This window comes from Ascidiella aspersa, chromosome 8 (genome assembly GCF_963924565.1).
Source record: "Ascidiella aspersa chromosome 8, kaAscAspe10.2, whole genome shotgun sequence".
Lineage (NCBI taxonomy): Eukaryota > Metazoa > Chordata > Ascidiacea > Phlebobranchia > Ascidiidae > Ascidiella > Ascidiella aspersa.
In genome coordinates this window covers 10,579,341-10,602,770 of record NC_139454.1, presented here as the reverse complement: position 1 = coordinate 10,602,770, position 23,430 = coordinate 10,579,341, and the positions used below count along the sequence as shown (strand labels likewise).

At 37.3% G+C, this 23,430-nt stretch overlaps 2 protein-coding genes across 3 annotated transcripts in view; both read right to left on the bottom strand.

Moving 5' to 3' along the window:
• Window positions 1-1,078: 1,078 nt before the first annotated feature.
• Window positions 1,079-9,426, bottom strand: LOC146136052 (fructose-bisphosphate aldolase A-like). Of its 2 annotated transcripts, none has more exons than XM_083396050.1 (9): window positions 8,926-9,426; window positions 7,403-7,501; window positions 6,974-7,086; window positions 6,038-6,092; window positions 5,558-5,718; window positions 4,630-4,713; window positions 3,569-3,743; window positions 2,332-2,531; window positions 1,079-1,339 (listed from the first exon to the last, which is right to left on the bottom strand). In XM_083396050.1, the coding sequence occupies exons 1-9, from the start codon at window positions 9,026-9,028 to the stop codon at window positions 1,244-1,246; spliced, it is 1,086 nt and encodes a 361-aa protein (XP_083252176.1). In that variant the 5' UTR covers window positions 9,029-9,426; the 3' UTR covers window positions 1,079-1,243. The 2 variants fall into 2 exon arrangements, with proteins under 2 accessions (XP_083252176.1, XP_083252178.1); XM_083396052.1 differs by lacking the exon at window positions 8,926-9,426 and adding an exon at window positions 7,833-8,880.
• Window positions 9,427-12,189: 2,763 nt separating this feature from the next.
• The window catches only part of LOC146136050 (uncharacterized), a 47,829-nt gene continuing 36,588 nt past the window's right edge, over window positions 12,190-23,430 (bottom strand). The window contains exons 19-29 of the mRNA XM_083396140.1: window positions 20,735-20,832; window positions 20,155-20,373; window positions 18,209-18,393; window positions 16,987-17,159; window positions 16,141-16,346; window positions 15,553-15,611; window positions 14,584-14,804; window positions 13,675-13,827; window positions 13,417-13,486; window positions 12,973-13,018; window positions 12,190-12,293 (exon numbers count right to left, since the gene is read on the bottom strand). Of these exons, the coding sequence (XP_083252266.1) occupies window positions 12,190-12,293; window positions 12,973-13,018; window positions 13,417-13,486; window positions 13,675-13,827; window positions 14,584-14,804; window positions 15,553-15,611; window positions 16,141-16,346; window positions 16,987-17,159; window positions 18,209-18,393; window positions 20,155-20,373; window positions 20,735-20,832 (1,534 nt within the window). The remainder of the gene's footprint in view (window positions 12,294-12,972; window positions 13,019-13,416; window positions 13,487-13,674; window positions 13,828-14,583; window positions 14,805-15,552; window positions 15,612-16,140; window positions 16,347-16,986; window positions 17,160-18,208; window positions 18,394-20,154; window positions 20,374-20,734; window positions 20,833-23,430) is intronic.

Below are 23,430 nucleotides of genomic sequence, written 5' to 3'. Positions count from 1 at the left end.
AAAAGAAGTGCGTTGTACAAATAATGCGAAATATCTACAACTCGTGTGCTGCGGCTCACTGTTACTTTTGCTTTTTTTAAGTTAATATCCCACTGCGACTGGAATTAACACGTCATCCGTACACCAAAGGCATGTAGTTTGACAATATGCATTAAACCAGAGGTCGGGAACCTTTTTAAGTTAGGGAGTCATAAAAGCCAAATATTATTGGTTGTTTTTCCGTGAGAGCCATATTATACTGTTTTAACATCTAGGTACAGGTTGGCGAAAAAAAAAATTGAGCAAATTGAGCAATTGAGCAGGGCCGTTTGTTTTGTTTTCATTTAAAGGACAGAACATGCACCAAAAATAAGTTAGCTAAGTTTGCACAACTTTAATTACGGAGTTGCGTTAAAAGAATAGGGCCAAGAGATAGAGATTTCTCAAACGGGATGACACATTACAGTCTCCAAAACCAAGAGATTTGCGCGAAGCGTCTAAAATTCGCTACTATGTGTAATAAAATAGGAAATATAAAGTTAGGAAAGCGGTCATGGCCGCGTGCAGTTTTATTCAGATCATGCTGAGAAATGATAGCTTAGATTTATCTGTAAGCAAGATTCCTTCATCAAAAGAGCCATGTGGCGTCACAAAAAGAGCCATAGATTCCCGATCCCTGCATTAAACCATGTGTAACTTTATGAACCTTCCTGATAATAAAATATCTAAAATTTTATGTCCGTTAAATTGTGATAAGTCAAAAACAACAAACTTCACTACCAGGAGATTAGGATGTCCAAACTATATTGTAGAACAGGGCTAATCAACTGGCGGACCGAGGTCCGAATGCGGACCTTTTCAGAGTTGAATCCGGACCTCATCGGTCTCATTATTTACTTAGCAATGCATTTTGAAGCTTTTTTCTTGGCAAACAATTGCTGCTGTTCATTGAAAACCCCTTTCTGGTTTGCTTTAAAGTTATAATATATAATTATTATACATGTCGCATGGACCCTAATAAAATATTTTGTGAATCTGTGCTGTCAATAAACCTTAAAACCACGCACAACCAAGGATGTCTACTGCAGTGTATAGGGTATATTGAATTTGTTCGTCAAAACGGCGGCCATAAAGCCGGGCGCATACTCTTCAACAACATTAACTTTTTACAGGATACAATTGACGTGTATTAACATTAGCTGGGGGTGGGGTGGTGATACTGCTATTGGTTTCATGCGGACAAAATCTTCGGGTATATTGGTGACTAGTACTGGTGGTTGGCGACGTGCAGATCATCAGCATCGGCTGTTCCGTCTTCCATGGCTGGGGTGTACTTGCCCAAGGCAGCCATAGAGTTCATCTAAGAAACGCAAAAAGGTTTATTTAAAGTTGATAAACAAAGGGAAGAGGAGATGGATTGCCCGTGAAGATTTAAAATCTCAAAGCAATAATACCAACGGAATTGCGCTATGTTTTTTTCGGCCGGTCAATGTACATTGCACATTCACGATATGCCACGAATTGTCACGAGGTTTAAATTAAGAATTCAATTCAAGTCAAACACCAACAAAACAACCCTGTAACTCTTCTGTTGGGAAGTCGTGCTGACAATGATCTGTTAAATTGCTTACTGTTATGTACACGGTTCGTTATATATCGTTGTAAGTATGCAAATACATTACCGACGCTTGTTTTTATGATATAGTCAGTAAAACACTCTGAGTATATCTGCGCATTTAATTCTGAAAATCTTGCAATTCATCAAGCTAATGGGCTGACCTTTAGCCCAACCTGTCGCTTCTTGATAGGTGCTATTTTTTTATTTCTTGTCCGTCTTTCCATTTTGTTGCGTGTTAGTAACAAATAAAAAGTTGCGTGAAAAAAAAAGCATTAAACAAAAATATCGAGTATCGGCGACAGCGCTGAAAACATTATTTTGTGTACAGTATGTGACAAAACATCTTCAGTTACGTTTCCGGAAATAGGTTTACGCTAGAATTTAAATAGCCTATTACCTAAATACGGTAAACAATTGATGGGTTACACAATAATAATCCGTCTATTCGTATTTTAGTTAACCAGTTCACCCAGCCTTTTGCTGAACTTATACAAAGAACATTGTAATCCGTATTTAGGATAACTATACACTTTCCTACATTAACGGTTGACGATATATTAAAAAATGCCTACGAAAAAATGATGTGTAAACAATAAACATAGCAAAAGCTGTGTACAAACACATCAGTAACGTTTTTTAGGCGAATTCTGTGATTATAGCCTAAAACCTATTAACACAACGTGCAACCAGAATAACAACTTGCGTTAAAAACCATACCACAGAGTACTACTCACCTTAGCGCGATGCAAGAGAACCTTCTGGGCAGCCGCGACGTTTGCGGCCTTGCCTTGCCAGGCTTTCAGCACAGAGGCCTGCAGGGCGCGTCCGTAAGAGAAGGACAGAGCCCATGGACGGAGGTCTGGATGCTGGTTGATGGCGTTCAGATGCTCGGTAGCCGAGGTCTCCGACTGGCCCCCGGAGAGGAAAGTCACGCCTTTATTTAGATACAAGGAACAATTATGCAACGCTTTACTTGCACTACGGCTGTTTTTTTTTTTTAATTTTCCTCAAAGTCCTTTTATACGGAGTGTTATGTACGTTCGACATTTCGTATTTTTTTCAAAATCGATACCCATCAGTTTTGAGCAAAAATAACGGTCGTCGGATTTCCTAACAATCCAAATCATTCTTTATCCGAGATATTACTCAAGAGTCCAAGACTATCCTTAGAACGAGCAGCCAACAAAATATATACAGTTTAGATCATGGGTTATTAAACTGGGTTCCATGGATCCCTTGGGGGTCCATGAAGGCCTAATTGAATTGTTAATGTATATTTGAGAAGTAATCAATATTTCAAAAAAAGTTTATGTAAAAATAAAACGTTTTATTACCGAATGTATTTCACTTACATATTTTTAGGACCAAATTCAGGAGATTCCTTAAGTTTATTTGTATTCTGACGTCAATTTATGACGTTATATCTGAAAATTTCTTGCCTGCCGTGATCCACGCGAAGCAAAAAAATAAATTAAGGGTCCGCGAAAAAAAAAGTTCAAGAACCCCTGGTTAAGATTATTCTTTTTATAAAGGTATTTTTTAAAATAAAATGTTTCCTGCTATGGCATATTATATTGTTAACTACGTTTTACCAACCGCTTCTTAAACGTAAGCCGAGCCGTTGTTACTATTAGAGGCTATGTCGGCGTGCCCTTCACTGGTGACGCAACCCGATGGACTTTGGACCACACATTGTCCAGTTTTTTTTATCTATAACTATCACATTAGCGTCGTTTCTCTGTAGGCTTTAGCTAAGTAACGCGAAAGCGTTGTTCCTAGTTCACAGCACCCAAATGACTTGTAGTTTATACTTATATAGGGCTATAATTTTTTTTTTAATGAATTTATTTATTCCAAAAAAAAATAGAAAACCTAGATATTTGGAAAAACTAGCGCTGCACAGCACTGGCAGAAAAAAGGGCGCTGGTCTAGAATCCCATCAGAAAAAATAAAATAATAATAATAGCGTACCTGGCATTGCCGGTGGTACAGTGCGACGCAGTGCGGTGACAGTGGCTTGGGCGACCTGTTCGGGAGTGTACTTGGTGGGACAGTCGTGCCCGGCAGTGACCATGTTGGGCTTGAGCAGAGTTCCCTCCAGGTAGACGTGGTGGTCGTTGAGGGCCTTGTAGCAGGCGGCGAGCACCTAGGAGCGAAAGACAACCGTTCGGTTGATTCTTGAATATGGAATGGTTATATATGGCCAATGCCTTCGGTAGACGGTAAACTTAAGTAAGTCGAGTGCATGTTTCGGTTAACGTAAGTATGTATGAGGAATTAGTGGCTGGGAATAATATGGTGACCCGCCTCTTTAAACCTTTGTTTTATCACCTAAACCTTTTTTCATCATTTAAAGTAAGGTCCTGTCATCATTGTGCATTGTGTGGTATTTTGTTGAATATGTCTAGGCGTACATAATTATTTTGTGTTCCACTGTGAAACGCTTATTTTATTCATCACAAGTCAGTTGTTTGGTCGTTTTGGTATAGTAGTAATGAGGCCAATCGTTACTTTGCAGCAAGGGGACAGCCTATATAGCTGTGGTTTTTAAACCTAAAGCCCATGAACCAGCGTGAAATTTCAAAAGCGGTGTGCATTTTTTTTAAGTAGTGAGTTAGACGAATTAGGTTAGTAGGTAATAAAAACAAAATACAAACCTAATTTAAGCTTTTAGACATTACCTTCATGCAATACCAAACGCTAACGCCAACGTATAACAAAGGTAATTAAAGTAATGCAGGACGTAATGCGATAAGTACAGTACAGCAATACTAAGAAAAATGTCATATTATTGATGCTTGGGTGACAGTACGTCATCAGTAACTATCGAGTAAAGTTACAGAGCAGCTACCAACTTTAGTACATTAAGCAAGTGCCAATAAACAGGGCTCTTTAATTTGTGATGGCTATATTAGTGAAAGCATTAAGGTGGGGATGGGGATATTCAGGCTTCCTGCAAAAGCCACGTGAAAACCCCCTTTTTTCTAAAAGTAATGAATGGCATTTCTATAAGTGGCTATTACTCAGTTTACCTTCTCAGTGACTTCCTGGCACCTCTCAAGTGTGTGGTTGCCATCTGGGAGAATCTCTGGTTCAACGATGGGCACGATTCCATTCTGCAAAAAAACACAAGGTACAAAGGATATTGCATGAACTAGGGGTGACAGAACAGAAATATTAAAGCTATTGAAGTAAGCATACGAATTTAAACATCTAAAACAATAAAGAACAATGTAGATTACACAACCTCTTCGTCTTATTAAGCTAAATTTGTATTTAGTTTGCTGTAGTATGAATAGTTTGTTGTGTAAAGTAACTTTCTACCAATTATCTTGATTGTCTGTTTTTAAATAATATAGTGAACTGATAAGTATGCAAAAAAGGTCAAATGATATTATTTTTAAAAGTAAAATTAGAAGCCAAGAAATACTTATAAAATTGGAAGAAGCATTTGTGGCAATGTGAAAAATATGCCTTTGCCTGAGCAACCAAGGTGAGCAGTCAATACATTGCTCAACATTTTATAACATTGCAAAATTAAGTAAATGAATAACTAACGTTTGAGGCACAAATGCTCAGACAAGTGAAGCCTTCAAAGATCCTTTACTCTTACACCAGAACTTGTTTACTCAATTTAAAAAAATTAACCACCTTCGGCAAACAATTCAAAAGGGGACCTGAATTAATTCGCTGAAAAACTTTAGAAAGTAAATTTAACATACATTTGAAACATGTTTAAAATGCTCAAGAACAAAAACAGGAAAAATGTGCCCATGTATTTAAAAAGTTTCTCCCATTACCAGAAATCTTACTTCACCGCAAAGATAAATGCCTTGACAGTTTATACATGTTAAAATAAGCAAATTTACTGATTTTGTACCTTTGGCAGAAATGACAACAAAAAAGAGAGCAGCGAAGTGGTTTACCAGTTTTGCAAATTAACTTATAACAAGAAATTACCATTTGGCAGATAGAGGCATAACGAGCAAGCACGTTTGCGTTCTCATCGATGGCCAATTGCGATGGGGTGTTTTCACCGATTTTAAGGACACATCGCCACTTGGCAAAGTCGCAGCCGTCGGCCTTATATTGAGCGCAGCGCTCACCAAGACCATCAAGACCTGTACAAATAAATGATAATTAATCAAGCAAAGCAGAAAATTAAGAAGCACACTGACTCAATTTGTTCTGTAGGGAATTGTTCAAAAACCTTACAATGTCAATAAAAAAGTAATATTTAGTAATAACTCAATAACGTAACACAGGAAAATCTATAAAAATAAAAATGATCATTTTAGGAGGCCTATAAGGATGTTTGTAATATACATAAAATATTATTTGAGATATTGAAAATGACTTGGCAAGCACAGCCATTTAACTGAGGACAATTCAACCATTGTGCAGTTTAAGTGATGTAAAGCAGAACTTCAATCTCTTTACCTTGTGTTGTTGTTTCATCAGCGGTCCCCAAAAGCTTGACAACACCCTTGTCAACCTAAACACAACAAATACAAGAGCATTTAGTGTTTTCCAATAAATATTTTTATAAGTGTCAATAAATATTTTTCTGAATGTCAATAAATATTCTTTCGAGTGTCAATAAATATTCTTTCGAGTGTCTTTGGGAATTCAAAGACTGTTTGTGTTTTAACTTTTTCTATGGAAATGGCATTACTTAAATTAAGCTTTCTCAAACTGGAGGTCCATCAGGTCACACAACAAGTTTCAAGGGTCAACAGAAAGGCTTAATCTAAACCAGTAACTCTCAACCTTTTATGCTTCATGGGCCCCTTTGATAGGCTCTCAACCCCCGTGGCCCCCCTGCTTATAAAAAATTACCTCAACTAATGATAAGGCGAAAGGTTATCGGTTAGTAATTGGCTCCCGAAAAGGCACTAATGCCACATATATGGCTACATTTGAAGATGTAGCACAGTAATTGTTTCGCACAGCGATAGGCGGCGTTAATCCAAACTTCGCGATAAAACGAATAAATACTATCAGTTCTAATTGCCTGACATAAACGGCATAAGTTTTGTAATACCATGACTTAGCTTAAGAGTTATGCCTGTGGCCCCCCAGGAGGGGTCTGAGGGTCACGGTTGAGAAACCCTGATGTAAACAGAAGCAGCAAGAAAAAAATTGTTGTTGTTTGTCTGGTGTGGTTTGAATACATTTCGGTCTCATCAACTGATGATGATACATAACAAGAGGTTTTATTAAAATGATGCTGATTTTCTTAACATATTTGGCTTTGACATTCATTTTTAGGCTGAATTGTTTAAAACTGTAAAGCCTGAAAGAATAAGAAAAAAATTAGTTTTAACAGGCTGAAAAGTTTAGAAAGCACTGGCCTAAATCATGTTATTTATTTACCTTGATACCAATGACAATGCCCATTTCCTTGAAGAGATCTTTTAAAAGCTTGCCATTATCAGCTTTTTGGTACAAGGTTTCATGAAAGAGAATCACACCTCCAAGAGATTTTGCTAAACATTAAATGCAAATATAATAGGTTGACAATATTTTTACCATTTTTTAAATAATATATATATGTATTTATGTTACATAAAACTGAATTGTTTTTTAACACTTTATCAAAGATCTAATAAATGTTCACCTAAATGGAACACATATTACGTGCGAACTAAAATTTTACAAACAATTGTGTTCATCCATTTTAAAATATCCTTATTTATGAAAATGAGTAAACCAAAAAAAAAAAATATTATTAGTACGCAATTAAGACAGAAATGAAGATAGTGAAGTTAAAAGTGACGATCATCTTGCCAAAGCTTGACTTACCAAGTGATTTGTCGCAGGATAGAAGCAACTGTCTGTAAAGGCGGCGGTTTTCCTCGACATTCTCAACGCTAATAGTGCTGAATCGTTTTCCAATGGTTCCTTAAATAAGAAGTATAAACTCTTAAAACATTTTTTTAAACAAGCTTCATGCTTTTAATGGATCATTGGTAAACGCTGCAAGCAAGCGACATCCACTGCAAACACAATAATTGGAAATCAATACTAATTTAGACATATACACAATCAATGTATTGATGCCTTTATATAAATTTTTAACTTGGTAAAATTAAGCCAGCAGAAAAGTTTCAAGAGTTTTTTTATGCTAGAACAAAAAAACAAGCAAAAAGTGATCTTACATGATAAAGTGGATCAACAAGATGCAACATAACTGTGGACCTTTTTTTCAGAATTGCAGGAATTTACAACATACCTGTACTTTCGTCGGCAGCCAAAATACCGTGGCCTGGTGCAACAATCCTGCTGCAAATGTCACGCATTTGCTTTTTTTGTTCATCAGTCAAATTCGGCATTTTAAAAGCGTGGAGATTTTAGGGACAAAACAACAAGACAAACGTGCAAACAAAATGCTACATGAAAGCAAACATTGTTAGAGGAAACTACAAATCTTATTTTAGGCAATTCTGATTTACAAATCACAATAATGTTCATACTTAACCATTGGTTTGCACAAGCAAAACATTCAACAACAAAAAACAGCCAACAAACCAGCTTTATAAAATCATCGATATTGCAAATGTTTTGTGCTAGTTTGTGCGAGTCATTGTGAGCACTGAACAGTGATATTATGTTAAACATTTGGACATACCTTTGCAAACAGTATAATTCTTAAACTGGCATTATCAATAGCAAATGTGTTAACTTTACCTATAGTTTTCTATTCTTTATTCTTAAGCTGCAGATTCGCTGAAATATTTAGTACATAAAACACGGCATACCTCAGTTTTAATTATGCTACTATGCTTTTGTAATTGACTTATTAATTCTGAGTCTAATTTGATACCAAACAATAAACAAAATTACCCTGTCTCTTCTTAACTGTGGCAATACTACTTAAAATCCAACATACATACACAACCTTAACTCTTCAAATATTATTCAGCATAAAACAACATACTCAGGAGTCGAAGCGTTTTTCAGATCAAATATCACCCAAACTAAATTTCTGTGCAAGAGTAGAACTTATTGCCGAACCTAAAACATTACAGCACTGGGTACAAATTGCTAATGGTAACTTCCCACATGCTGTCTCACTGTGACAAACATTTTCTGTGTGATGTTCGTCATTACGCAATAAACCTAGTACATAACTTTCCTGTTGTAAAGTCTTAAGTGTTCCAATTAATTCCTATCATGTTTACTACTTAAAATTAAGTTATTTACATACACTGACTTCTTTTTAACATGTATTAATACCTGTTTAAAACCTTTGTTTAGTGATTATGCAACACAGAGCAGTACAAGATCAGAACAAACACAAATTGCTAATTTGTAATGTTAAAAACCTGAGGATTCGTCTGCAGCAAGGATTCCCCGTCCATCTAAGACGATTTTCTTGGCTATATCGGAAAGTTCCTGCTTCTTGGCGTCTGTTAGTTGCACGGCCATGCTTGCTTTTAAATTTGCACTTCACTTAACAGAGATAACTACCTGAAATAAAACGGGTTTAAACTATACGATTACGCAATTACACGCAATTCCCAGGGCCAGTTTAAAAACAATTTTGCGTATAGATTTTCTATTTATGTTGAGCATATCCTGTAGTAAACAACTACTAATCTAAACATGACCATAAAATAGCTCTTTATAACAAACCTATGACCTTCAGCTGCCTCGCGTGTCAACACGTTTGCAACACGCGTCTTACTGATGGCCAGTAGGCTTAAATAACACAGTTGTCAACTCCTAGGCGCGACAGGCTGCCAGTCACGTACGCTCAAGACTACAGTTTTATGCTTGGCTAAATCAGTACTCTCAAGGATTTTAAGGTTTCTAAGTAGTAACACTTACCTAACTTCTACTACTAAACTTCAAAAGAAGGTACTATATTAAATGCTGCACTGGTGGTTTTGTGATGTCAAAATAGCCCTCTGTTACGAAATAAAATACAAATATCTCATAATTTCAGTATACAAAACGGCCCAGCTTGTCACGTAACGTAGGAGATTTCTTTTGTTTTTGTCACATTTTGACAAGCCATAACCTAAATGTAAATATACTCTTCCTGATTTACTTTTTAGTTTTAATTCTACTAGTTGTTGTGCGATAAACAAATGCTAATTTTTGATAGCTTTGTTTAAGACTGTGCAATGCATATGACCCATTTAAAATATATTTTACCGGAAACTATGATCATACCACGAACTAGCAATAAATTAACATTGTTCCACCGAGATAGGCTTATCGGTGTGACGATATTTCGATATATCGTAAGTTACACGTCACGTACAAAATAGCAAACCATGTTGGTTCGGCATTTAACTTCCTAACTAAAACGTGCACATCGCGTTGTGTGCGCAGTTCAGGACAGGTGTACTCGTGTACTGCACAATGAGCACAGTGTGCTCAATGATCGCGTGGCTAAAGCACACATTTTACACCCGAATCACGGCGTTTTCACTAGGTGGGCAACGCCTACCACGATAGCCAATCAATATCAAGTACGCGTCAACGAAGGAAAGAAGTTGCGGGCGGCGAAATTAGCGGCAGGTTAAGCCAGTGCATGTTGCGCAACCTGAAAGCCTTGTAGCAATTTTCAACTTCAATCTTCAAGCTATTTTCAAATGAAAAAGAGCAAACAATAATATGTGTATTACAGTATCTAAAACTTATATAGCAGTGTTTGAAACATGTTATTTTAAATATTTTAGTTTAATGTAATTTCAAAATGAATTAGTTCAAGTAAAGTCATTTTCAATGAATAGCAAGTCAAGTTCCAGCCTACGTTACTATTTAGGCACAAAAATGTTAAGTCACAGCATTGGCAGCAAAAAATATTATTAAGCTTCTTAAAATGATAAACATGTTTCTTTCTGACCAATATTCGCCAACCAAACACAAAAAACGGAAAATATGCAAGTTATTGTGTAAATACCTCAAGTCTAAGTCAAATCATGTTTGTAACAGACTCTTATAAATAGGGATGATTAGTTTCTCTATCGTCAAAAGCTTTAACACCGTGGTTCATAAACAACCTTGTAATTTAATTTATGCTCGTTGTACACTTGCAAACTTTTCACTAAGATGAAAATCGTAGCTAAACCTTATGTCAGTGTACCTTTACCTAACATTAACTTGAGCACATAATCAAACTAAAAAATACTGAAATTAAACACATTTAATTAGTTCTGTAGAGGTTTTTGTCAACTAGTGAAACTACAGGCTTTGTTAAACTGAGAAACACAGACAAACAGGCACCGTACGCTACGTTTTCATGTTTTTCAGATTTGTAACTACGATCATTTCAAGCCCACGACATACCTCTGCGGGCGATCTTCTGCTCTTGTTGAAATTAAAATCAAAAAGAAATTCTTTCAAGAATGTTTATAGGCCTACTTACCATAGGAGCACTTGGAACAACGTCACTGACTCGGTCAACAGCAACACGCTCGCATTAAATGACTGATGAAATTTTGTATTGGTATAAAGATATGCTACGAATTTCCTATATTTTCAGGTTGCAGCCCTGGTTATCCTTATTTCGATTAGGATTACGTAAAGCATTCGGTGTATTTCGTGGTATGGGGTGTATAAGTTTAGAGCAGGGGTCGGCAACCTTTTTCAAGTCGCGGGCCAAAACCAAAGTCAGGAAGGTTTCTGCGGGCCGCACAACATATGTTAACTAATATTTTGTGTTATTACAATTTTAATACAACTGTAATTTAGGCGGGCCTCGGAATTTTTTGCACTTTAAAAACGTGCTTAATTACATTTAGGGAGGCAGTAAAGTGTGGCACAAAGCGCGAATAAAAGTATTTGCCTGGTTTAAAATTCGAATTCACACGTCGTCATCCACACTACTAATGAAAAGTGCAATAAAAGTAGTTTGAAGAAACGCGATAGCTTTAATAGTTAATCTAGTTGAGTGTTTGTTAACCATTTGAATCCCGGCACACCTAGCGAGTGAAGCGAGCGCGTTTTTTTGGTACAACAGCATTTTTTAAATTTCTTGCGGGGTTTTATTACATGGCGGGGTTTTATTAAAATTAAGTCCAATAGTTTTTAATACTTTTTCCGATTGTGATCACAGCATCAAAACGTAAAAGAACCGGGCGTAGTAATATCATTCGCGCAAAGCGCAAAACTTTTCGCATTTAAGTATAGTTAAAAGAGTCGGTATTTAATATGGACCCGTGTCTAGTTTGTGAAAGAAGCAGCGGGCCGGGTGAAATACTTTGGCGGGCCGGATCCGGTCACCGGGCCGTAGGTTGCCGACCCCTGGTTTAGATTAAACGTAAAAAGGGTGTAACATTCCAAAAAAGGTTGACAAGCACTGGTTTAAAAGAGCTATTATAGAACCACAGTTTGCAAGTAAAATATATTTTTATTTGAAAACGTAAATCATTAAATTCTACAGTATAAAACGCTACGAATACAAAGCAAAAACAAGCAAACATGCAGTTTTTGCTCATTAATAGAAACTATCTATTATTCACAAGTCAAATTCATTTTTTCACAAAAATGTTTTCGCCTTTTTCGAGGCTTACGGTGAATAAGAAGGGATCAATCGACATCGCGAATTGAGCTTCGTTTAAAGTTAAGCGCTGATCTCAAAGTTCGTGAACACTCAGGTCTTCAGTATCGGAATCTTGCAACGAAATCTGTTCGTCTGACTGGTGAGCCGTGGGTAGAGTGAGGCGGACACGGAGTTGCTCTGAAACAACATTATCGTTGTGTTTAATAATTTGCTTTAAAAAAGCAGGGGTTCTTAAAAAGGGTCCATGGATCCCTTGGGGTCCGTGAACTAGTTTTATGTGGTCCATGAAGACCTATTTGAAATATTATTGTATATTTAAAAAGTAATCTATTTTATAAACAAAACAGTTTAATAAAAAATAAAACAGCTTTGCACTGACTGTATTTAGACTCCATTTCACAATTACATTTTTGGAGCGAAATCAACAGATTTATGAAGTCTATTTGTATTGTGACGTCAATTTTGAAATTGTTTTGCCTACCGTGGCCACGAGAACCAAGAAAAATTTAGGGGTCAGCGGTAGAAAAAGTTTAAGAACCCCTGCTTTAGAGCGTTTTTGCCTTCGTTATGAAGCAAACGCCTTGCGACATACTTAGAAAAGCCGTAACACCTTGACATCTAAGCAGATTTGTATTTTGACTAAGTCTTCCTTGTTTATGTTTCATTATCTACGAGGCTGAACCGAAATAGCTCTGTTTTACATTTGAAAACCGTTGTTCGCGTTTGCAAATTGACAAGGAACTCTACAAATATATCTCCAATAATAATACATTTATGATGACCACGCAGGAAATCACATAATATTATACATAGTTTGGCTAAAACAACAAAAAAATACAACCAGACAACAACGTACCGTCGAATTCCCTCTTGTTCGAGAGACCTGTACCATCAAGTGAATCCTTAAAATAAGTATATTTTAGCATGCAACATACAACGTTAGGCGATGGATTTAGTGAACTTTTAAAAGCCGTTCCGCAATGAGTTATTGTGTCATTTCAGAGGCGTATCTAACGGGGCGGTGGGGTATTTCCCCAGGGCGCCAAGGTACGGGGGCGCACAAATAAGGCTGATTCTTCTTTAAATACAATATTCTATTAAAATCTGAATTGTTTTGCCGTATAAAGTAAGCTATATTATTATGTTAATTTTGTTAATGTAATAGAAAACGTTATTGAACATGCATGAAGGGGCGCCAATTTTATACATTGCCAGCGAGCGCAAAATACCCTGGCTACGTCTGTTTCATTTCACTTGTGTTTTTTAAAAAGGCGAATAGTTTATGATGATGTGCTTTTACCTTTATAATCGAATCGGTTCCATCAGCAAAGTTCAGCGTTTCGTTTGGTTGATGTTGTGTCGAATCAAGTCTGAATAAAGGGAGAATAGCGTTGTTTAGATTTTCTGCAAGCAAGTCTGTTAAAAATACTAACTTAAGCCAAGCCCAATTCAGCCAAATTAAATTCCCTAACAGACAAAATTCAATTTCCAGTCAGTTGTTCTAAAAATACTTTCGTCCCAAAGGATTACGTCAAGTCATTTTTACGTCATTTCTTACGACTGGGGTTGGACGGACGACGCCACCATAATGACGTCATCGGGTATTTTCTCGGAAATCGACGTTTCGGGTTCGGTCGAATCATCCATCGCGGGAGCTTTTGGCGGATGAGCGGTGTGGGACTGGCCAGGCGACGGTCTTTGCTCTGGCGTTCTGAAAAAGGTAGCTTTATCTTAATAAAACGCGCAGACATATGGGTTATAACCTGCCCTGCTTGCATCAATGATCGACAGATTCGGTGAGTCTGCGATGGCTTTCGGTATACTAACGATACGTAAGCCGTAATCGTTGGTCAAAAGGCAGCTTCAGCAGGCCCAGATCACACTGGTTAAAACACATATGTGTGTGCATGTTTCCGTGAACAACGAATAGTTACTGTAGATCCCCTTCAATATAAAGTTGCTTGTACTAACAGAATGTGACAAGCATGAGCGTTAGGGTTGTTCAGATTTTGAATTTTTTTGAAAAGTTTAGCTAATCGAAGTTTTTCCTATAGTTTGGACCTTAAAAATAGGATTGACGAAAAAAAATTAAATTTGGGTCATGATTTCGCCCTCCTCAAAGCCCTCAAAGTTTAACAGTTAAATCATCAAAATATGGGAATTTCCCTATTGTGAAAACTTGCTAAATTGGCTCTATTGTTACCAAACGATGGCAAAAAGTATTGTAAAATGTTATTTGTAATACATCAACAACAAATACAAATGTTCAACACAAAGAAGCATAGGAAATTAGCTAAAAATATCCTTTTTTTTGCAACGATTAGTCTTTTAAAGTCTGGAAACTATGGCTGGTGTTCTTCTACAACTTCTGGAGGCTAGCGTGCTGCTGTGCATCGTAAAACTAGTTTATGGACCCCAGTTCAACAACCCCGGTCCTAAACCAAGTGAACTTAAACTAGCAACTCGCCTTGACTTTTTCCATTTGGTGAAGCGCTGTCTCTGCTTCGACATGTTCGGCGGTAATTCCCCCACGCTGAGATCCTCCTCGTCTGACGTCACTCGTGGCAGGTGATGACGTGGGCGCGTGTAGACACCGGCGGGGTCGTGCCGAGGGGGGTCTCGGCGGTGCCTGGGGGGCAAGGAGCGGGGTATTTTGTCGGCCCGCAGTTCGCCTTCGCTTGAAGGTTCCTGGCGAGCAAGGTGAAGTGTTTATTTATTTCAGGACAAATTGCGGCCACATTAGATGACAAAGGTAGTGATTTTAACAGTGTTGTAAACAAGTCATTTTGAAATAACTTAAGTCCCAGTCAAGTCATTTGTAAAGTAACTTAAGTCTAAGTCAAGTCATATGTAAAATAACTTAAGTCCAAGTCAAGTCCTTTTGAATAAATTACAAGTCAAGTACCAGTCCAAGTCATAATTAAAGCAAGTCAATTCCAAGTTAAGTCGTTGTCATAAAAAGTACACGTTAGGCTATTAAAATTGGGTAAACTCGTCCAATTATGAGCAATACCTTAACTAAAAATACCAAAAAGGCAATAGAGCGCAAGCAAATTGTTTTATGTGAAAAAATTAGAAAAATAACCCAATTTTAGGAAAAAATGCTCACTGAAAAGACTTTATTGTAAGTTTAGTCATTTATCTAAAAGGCTTAAGTCAAGTCAAGTCATTTTAAAACAGTGAATTAAGTGCACTAAGTCAAGTCATTGACTTAAGTCATTACAATACTGGATTTTAATGTTAAACTGCGTGCCGCGAGAATTGTTAAGTATGTCGCTGATTTGTTTGTTATTTGGAAAACAAATTATTTGCATTACATACACATACAACTAAGCATGGAATACTTAAATGCATATTGGAAATATGATAATATTTAGAAATTTAGCTGTTGCATTGCCATATTTTAAAATTTCTAATTTTTGGGGGCCAAAGTTACCTCCAGCTGAAAATCTTCCACTCCCACCAACGTTGCCGCTTCTTCTAAAGACTTAGCCGCTAAATTAGAATATAACTAATTAAAGACACGGAAACATTGACATACAAAAAGCACGCCACATACAAGCACATTGCGTACATTTACAGAAATGAGAAAGGAGATAAACAAATCCCACACTAAATTTTGAATAAGAAAGTTTTAGAACAGGGGTTCTTAACCTTTTTTGTATGTTTTACATCTTTAACAAAGATGAATATCACATTTACCCCCAATATATAAAATGGTGCTCATTAGTTAAAGAAAATGTAACCAGTACATTCAGAGCTTTTAAATACCTAGATTTACCCCCTGGGATAAATTTACCCCAGGCTAAGAAAGACTGTCTTAGAAGGTATGCTATAAAAATATCAAATTAGAATGAAAATAAGATGTCTTATAGCTGTGCTAACGAGAAAAATATGTGCCAAAAAATCAATAGTATTCATTTGAACCATGGATGACACAAAAGCTCGGGTTAATTAAACCACCCGTTTACACACAATACAATCTGCACCTAATTAGGTATGTTTTTCATCAACATTGTCTTACCCGCTTTTGACACGAACTTAGGCTTCAACTCGCCGTGGCTTATCACGAGTTGTCCGTCCGATATGGTCGCGTCACGCCGACTCGTATACTCGCTACTCGACGACTCGCTCTCCGACGACGTGAGGGGGTCCCGCGCCGGGGCTGGGGGGGTCACCGGGCGCACAACGGGCTCCTCAACCTCGTGGGGTACGGCCGTGGGGCGAAGGCTGGGTAAAATGGGGTCGGTTAGTTACATTTTTCAAGCTGTTTTTTTTTTTCAATAAAAATACGCAAATTTTGAAATAATTTTTTTCTATAAAATAACGCAAACATGAAACGAAGGATAATCAAGGTGCTTTTGGAGACACCACGCAAGAAGATAAAGCAAGCTTTAAAGCAATGGTACTTTTATTTTTTCTACCGCGCCCCCCTTTGGTAATAAATAACAAATAAATATTGTCCAACAAAACGATAAACTATTAAAATATAAGAGCCCAATAGTTGGTAAATCGCGTAATCACAACCATTTTTCTTGAGTTACTTTTGTTCTACACATGTGTAATTTCGATGTTAAGCATTAGACAGTATTAAAGCAGAATTAGCAACAAACAAACGCCACATGAGACTAAAAAATCATTATAAAACGTTAAATGTTGGAGTATAGCTCACGCCCCCTCTGAATTAAGAACCATTGCCTTAAAAAAATACTTAACGACGCCAAAAGCATAAAAGTTTTATTATTTGTTAAAATTATACTTATTTGGTTCCCAATATTTGTTAAACCTTAAAAAACGCAAAATCACCCATAGGACAGCTTAACTTCACTTCCAGGTGGTTTAAACACAACTACAGTAGGTGTAGACTTACGCTGGTCTCAATCGATCTCCCTGCAAACCACCGATCGGGAATTCCCCCTCCCAAGGATCTGGGATGCTCGGGGACTTTTCACTTTCCTCGCTCGGTTCGCTTGGCGGTTGGCTGATCGATCTCGTTATAACGACTTCGGGCACCTCTTCGTGCTCGCTGACGGGAGGCGTGGCCTGTTATGACGTCATATTTTAGCAAGATATTTTGCATTTTCTTAAACCAGGGGTTCTAAACCGCCAGTCCGCGGTTTATATTTCAATTGCAAAAAGCAAGATATTGAAGACTTGTCCATCAAATTTAGGACTTCGCCAGCTCCGTAATTTTTAGCATTGTGACGTAATATGGAGTTAATGGTCTACTTTGAAATTTATCGTACGTCAGAATGCTTCAAGTGTTGTGCCCAAGTGTTAAAAAGTAGGTTACAGCTGGTTTAAGTCTTAAACTTTAATATCATTTGTATGTTAAAAACATTAATAGAACCACGTATTACACGTACGATATTAAAAAGACAGCAGCAAATTGCCCATTTAATTAAATTAAAAAGACAGCAGCAAATTGCTCATTTAATTGAAGTTTCCATTCTTTACTTTTAAGTTGCATACTGTCGCAATTTCATTTTGGGTTGATTTTGATTTTTGTAGGTCCACAGGTCCGCAAGTTTTTTCTGTTTTCGGACATAGTCTTTCCGAAGAAACCCGGGATCTTACGATGAGTATGCCGCAATTATTCGTCACTACTACTTAATAAGGATCATAGATCACAGTATGTTCCATGGCCATGTGGATTTCATGGATGGTTGCTCATAACAGTTTATTTTTTTATTTTTTGTAATTATTGCGCGTTTTATTCTTTTAATGACACAAAACGTGAAAACAAGTTTTTAAATGGTAAAACTGGCACACAAGCCAACTGATTTCGCCAGCTTTGTCTAAGGCACCTAAAGGACTAGTTATAAGTGTGCAGAAAAAACAGATTCCAGATATGAACCCGTAAAGCACTTAAGCTCAAATTTCGTTAATTAAAATTATTTTACGCGAACAGCCAACGAATAACTGATAATAATAATAGCATTACAAATCAAACTAAAAAAACAATCATCAAACATTAACTGAAGATGATACAAGCTCGTATCGAAACGTCTTAATTATCAAGATAATGTCGATCTACTCGACCTTTTTGGCTTTGAAATTTATTATCAAATATCAAAGCAATATTTATATACCGGGGGCGTGTAGACCAGGGTCTGTTCCAACGGTTCTTCCGGTTCCATTGGCTCCACAACAGGGGCCACTGGTGTTGGAGCTAGTGACGTCTCCGACACGCTGACAGATTCAGAGGTCAAATCTGGCGTGTCAAGGTCAACGCGACGGTGCGACCTGTCGTCTTTGATACTTGCTGCCGGAGATCCTAAAAATCAGCATTATTTTAAAGTTCAAATAATTATTTCGCTGAATAGAGACGTCCAACAGTATTAGATTGGATACGATACTCTATCGAGTGTATACAAAGTTATAGCATCGTACTCGTCCGATACTAGGTTGTATCGATGCCGATCTAAAAAAAACTGATAGGGGCATTTTTACCATGCTTTCCGACGCCTTGTTTTGTATTTTAAAAGATAAATTTTCTATAAAATAGTACATTAACAACTATAGGTACTGTAGCTAAGCTATCATACGCCAAATAAAATTGAAGCCTAAAAACCTAGGTCCTGGGTAAACACTGTTAAGCGTTTCTTTTATTTATTTGACTATCGCATACTTTGATATTGTTATGAGAAATCCTTGGATGAGACCTTGATTTTTTGCACCTGTAATTTGTACACCTGTAAAAGGCGTACTGTAGTGGTCGGCAAACTTTTTTTGTCGCGACCCAAAGCATTCTTTTCAGAGCTATCAAAGGCCCACTAAGTAAAACCACTAGGAAAACAGTGGCGGGTTCAGGATATTTGTTTTTACCGTGAAATATTACAAGGCGCCCTGATTCGCAAAACACTGCCATTGCATAATGTAAAACATACCATAAAACGAAGAATAAAAGCGCGAAGCGCGATTAATTATGCGTTGAGATATAATTAAAGTTGGAAAAAATAAAGTTGGACATCAGGCACTCAGGAAGACATTTTGCACGTGGGTCTGAACCACGCGGAGACAATATAAAAACTCTTAGCCACACGAACTTTTAAAATAAAATGCAATGAACGTACGGCTCTCACGCGGCCCACAACTACATGATAACACCAAGCTATTCAAAAGTAACTCGCAGCCCACTAAACGTGGCTCTGGGGCCACATTTTAGTTTGCCGACTACTGGCGTACTGTATTGTATACCAATTTGGACTTTTACCCTGATATATATCATTACTTATTTTTTGAAGCCAGAAGGTTGAAGTTACTTTCCTATCGCTATCAAAATAAACGAAACTAAACAGAATGCTGTTTGGGGCCGCTATAAATAATCAAAATTGCCGATGTATGTTGCTAAAAACGCAATGACTAATAAAACGAACACCGCACAAGCCTAAGAAACCTCAAAGGATAAGGTGTTTAACTGTTTATTTGGGCGTTCGGTTCATATGTACGACCAATAAAAATACACAGCGAGTGACTCACGATAAAAGTCGTGCGTATATTTATGCGTCACAACCCGATCATGTGCTTTAACAGCGGTTACCATATCTCTAAGCTGACGTCACTGCCATAGTTATTTACACGTGTTTAGATCGAGGTGATTACGTCGCTATGTGGTATGCGGATTATCTCGCGGTTTTAATAAATTAACTAAAGAGCGTTTTTTGCTTGCCCGTTGTCGAATAAAAACTGTTTTTGGCCAGAACACTAGATGGCAATATATATATATATAAATATATAAACATAAACAATTAAAAAGTAGATACTCGCTGACAAGGGTGTATATATATTTATCTGCCAAGGTTTCCCGAATAGATCATCGAAACGTTAAAAGTAAAAAGTTTTCCAAAACGAAACATTTTTAACGTATACTTTTTTTACAAAATATATCTGTTCAGTGCTATATTACATCTCGCAAGCAAATCTAATGTCGCCCTAAGATTTAGAATTTTAGATGACCTTGGTAAGGCAAACACACATAGAAAAGCGACGGCAATATTTACTTTTCTTTCTTCACTTTGGTTAATTCGAACCTTACCGCATTCAGAAGGCAGAGGGGTGACCAGCTGTCGAATCAAAATCGATTGAGACTGTTCATCGGGTGCGGCGCTGGGCTGGGAAATTCCCTTGACCCCTGGGTGAAGCTCGAATTGCCCCAGGGTGCCCCGGATGATGTCGAGTATTTCCGACTCGACGAGCTCGCGCATGTGCTCCTGGTCGAGTCGGGAAAGTCCCGGGTCCATCGCCAGTGTAAATTCTGATAAGAGCGACATAAAGTTAAATGAAGACAGCGGTTTCTTACTTACGTATTATTTCGACTTTTAACCTTAAATGGAGAAAAAAAATTGGAGCTCACTGTTCTTACGTACACTTCTCAAAAACTATACCCATATTGTTTTAACGTTAAATGTAAGGTATATTTATATTTGCGAAATGGAGAGCCAATCGTTTTATGACTCTTCAGTCTTCGGCCAAGAAAGAGGCATTGAACGGTTCTTACGAACACTGATTATACTTTTTATTAACTAACTTCAACCAAGAAAGTGGTGGTCACTTAAATATGCCATCATGTTTAGTTGACTGGGCTGGAACTTGACCTGCATTAAAAAAAGACAAACCTTGTTGACGGTCACAAGGTGGCGTCTCCCTCTCCTTTGCCGCGTAAAGCTGGCTGAGGATTTTCGCCATAATTTCCTGCTCCAGCCAATTTTTGGTTCTGGTGGAAAAAAAGGAAACGTTATTATTCCATCAAAAACGGCAAATCGGATTTGGGGGCCTTGCCGTTTCCACCGTGCCGCTTTGACGCAAAAGCAACGCGTTGCTTTCAAAATTAAATTCGTATCGATCACTGCAGGCGTCTTAAGTGCGTTAAGCTAAGATGTTACCCTTCCGCTTGACGCAAACGGGTGCGTCACGTGTGACGTCACTTTTGGGACGGGTTTACTATAGAGTCTGAAACTTTTGCTCGGTAATTTATTTACAAGACATTTCCCAAATCTTGAGTTTTAGTATAACAGCGACATTTTGGCGACCCAAATCTATTTAACCAACTTTTTTAAGACATCACAATAAATAACAATTATACGTAAATAAAATGAGTTAGATATTCAGCAATTCACTCAAAGGGTTGTCATATAATTCATCTATCTACAGTGTGCGATTGATATATTTTTGAAATTTCAAGAGGCATAACTTCTGCAGCTTTGGCCTGGTAAAAGCAAATGACCTACGACTATTTTTTAAATCGTAAGTGTGAAGGGAAGGGGTCTGGCATAACTTTTCGGAATTGAAAGATGTTGTTATTTCATATATATTTTCAAATAGGACTCGAAAAAGCTGCAATTTGGAACACTTTAACAGACCGGAAAGAAAAAGTATCGACAATCGCTGTTGTCATCATTAGTGCTTAACGTATTTTTTGGTGATTTAAACGTGTCCAATGTTTGCTGTATTCACTACATACATTATGTCATATTTCAGTTCTAAGTACTAAGATTAAAAAAGTGGAACTAAAACTAGCATTAAAATACATCAAGGTAGGGTATCCTATGTTTTACCTACAAAATGATACTTTGTCAGGGATTACTTAACAAGAAAAGGGGAAATTAAGACAACGAACACAATTAGCATGGGATATTGAAATTATCATATAACATTCAATAAACTATTAAAAGAATGGATTTTTGGCTGGATTTAAGTTATCGGTAATTGATGCGGGGGTATGTGTCACAACCACAAGACATTTCTATATGTTATGTGGGGCCATAACCAAAGGTTTGAAAAGGTCGGAATAAAACACAGTTCGAAATAAGACCAAAACAGGACCAATACCTATATTAGTCGTAATGACGTCTAATTCGGAATGAGCCATGAACCCGTTGGAATAAAATCGAACAATACCTATACAATCTTCTAACCCAAACCCCACCCCTAACTCCCTAATAATTTTATGCCAAGTCCAATTACTAACCCCACCCATTGCCCGCCCCTATCCCCGAACACGGGCAAACAATCCGGTGCCAAAACAGCGGCACATTCACGGGTTGTTCAAACTATGTCAGACAGGCACCTTCGTTGTTTTGTCCATTTAGGCCTTACTATTATTACGAACGATGAATTTAGGTTTTATTCTGACAGACTTATAGGTCTTATTTAAATGCTTTTTTATTTCTTGTTCCGTCGTGGTTATTATTGCGCATTTGCATTAATTATGTCGTTCGTCTTAAAACTATGAAACAACAAAGTATTCTGCTTTAGATTTTGTTAATTTGTAGGTCTTATTCTGTGTTACCGTTGTGTGTAGGTTAAAACTGGTTAAAATGCTATTTATTTAAATCGTATCCGTCAACACAGCTCTAATCCCGCACTCAATCCCAGGCAAAGATTTCTCACTTTTTCTGACACTATTGGACATTTTTTACTGGACACAAAGACTTGGTCCTGTACGACTTCCGCGCAATTACAGGACAATAACTAATTGATTGTGTGACGTCAAGTTGTGTTCTTTTTGAATCCGATCGTAAATCATCGTCTTGATAGGAAACCATCCAACTAATCGGCAACTTCTGATAATAATTGTTCAACCTTTCATAAAACGATTATGTAGAAAACACTGAATCGTCCGCATTTAATTGGATTTCAAAGATTCCAGCGAGAATCCCACAGTAATTCGATATAAAAACAACGGTATGCTGAATGCGCTTACGATAGCGTCAAACTGGTGAACTGAAGTCACAACGCAGCAGTGAGTCGGAAATGCACCAACTAGTGACTAGTGGCAACCTGCATTTTCCTCGAAAGGGTTTGAAGAAGGTTTCCCAGTGATTCCTTCTATCTGCTATATGACGACCTATGTCTAGGCCAGTGGATTTTTGTGTTTTTACCACGCGGGTATTTGACAATTTTATCAATAATAATAACTGTTGTAACGTTTAATGTTCAGGTGAAATAACTTTATGCTCCTTGGGGTTGTTTATCCATTAGTTGAATGCAGACTAGTAATGAGTAGTACTTGAAGTACTTAAATGATTTCAATTAACCAATTTTAAACATGTGTTAATTAATAGTTTGCAATCAATAAATATTTAAACAACACTCGGGAGTATAATTTGCATTCAAATTCAAAATTATACTCGCTTGTGTTGTTTATCTATTTGTTGATTTCAGCCTATTAATTAACACATCTCTTGCGATCCTGGTAAACGCGAGGTCATGGAAAAGATGTAAGAGAATTTGCTTACTAGAAACTTTTCAGCAGTGTGGCCAAAAAGTCATTTCAAAATGACTCAAAGTCCCAGTCAAGTCATTTGTGCAA

What these genes read in the sequence shown, in the direction of transcription:
- LOC146136052 (XM_083396050.1), bottom strand. Translation starts at nt 9,028, where the DNA reads ATGGCCGTGCAACTAACAGACGCCAAGAAGCAGGAACTTTCCGATATA. An exon ending in TGATGAAACAACAACACAAG is followed by an intron (nt 5,719 to 6,037) that starts GTAAAGAGATTG and finishes TTATTTGTACAG; the next exon opens with GTCTTGATGGTCTTGGTGAG. An exon ending in ATGCCTCTATCTGCCAAATG is followed by an intron (nt 4,714 to 5,557) that starts GTAATTTCTTGT and finishes GTTTTTTTGCAG; the next exon opens with AATGGAATCGTGCCCATCGT.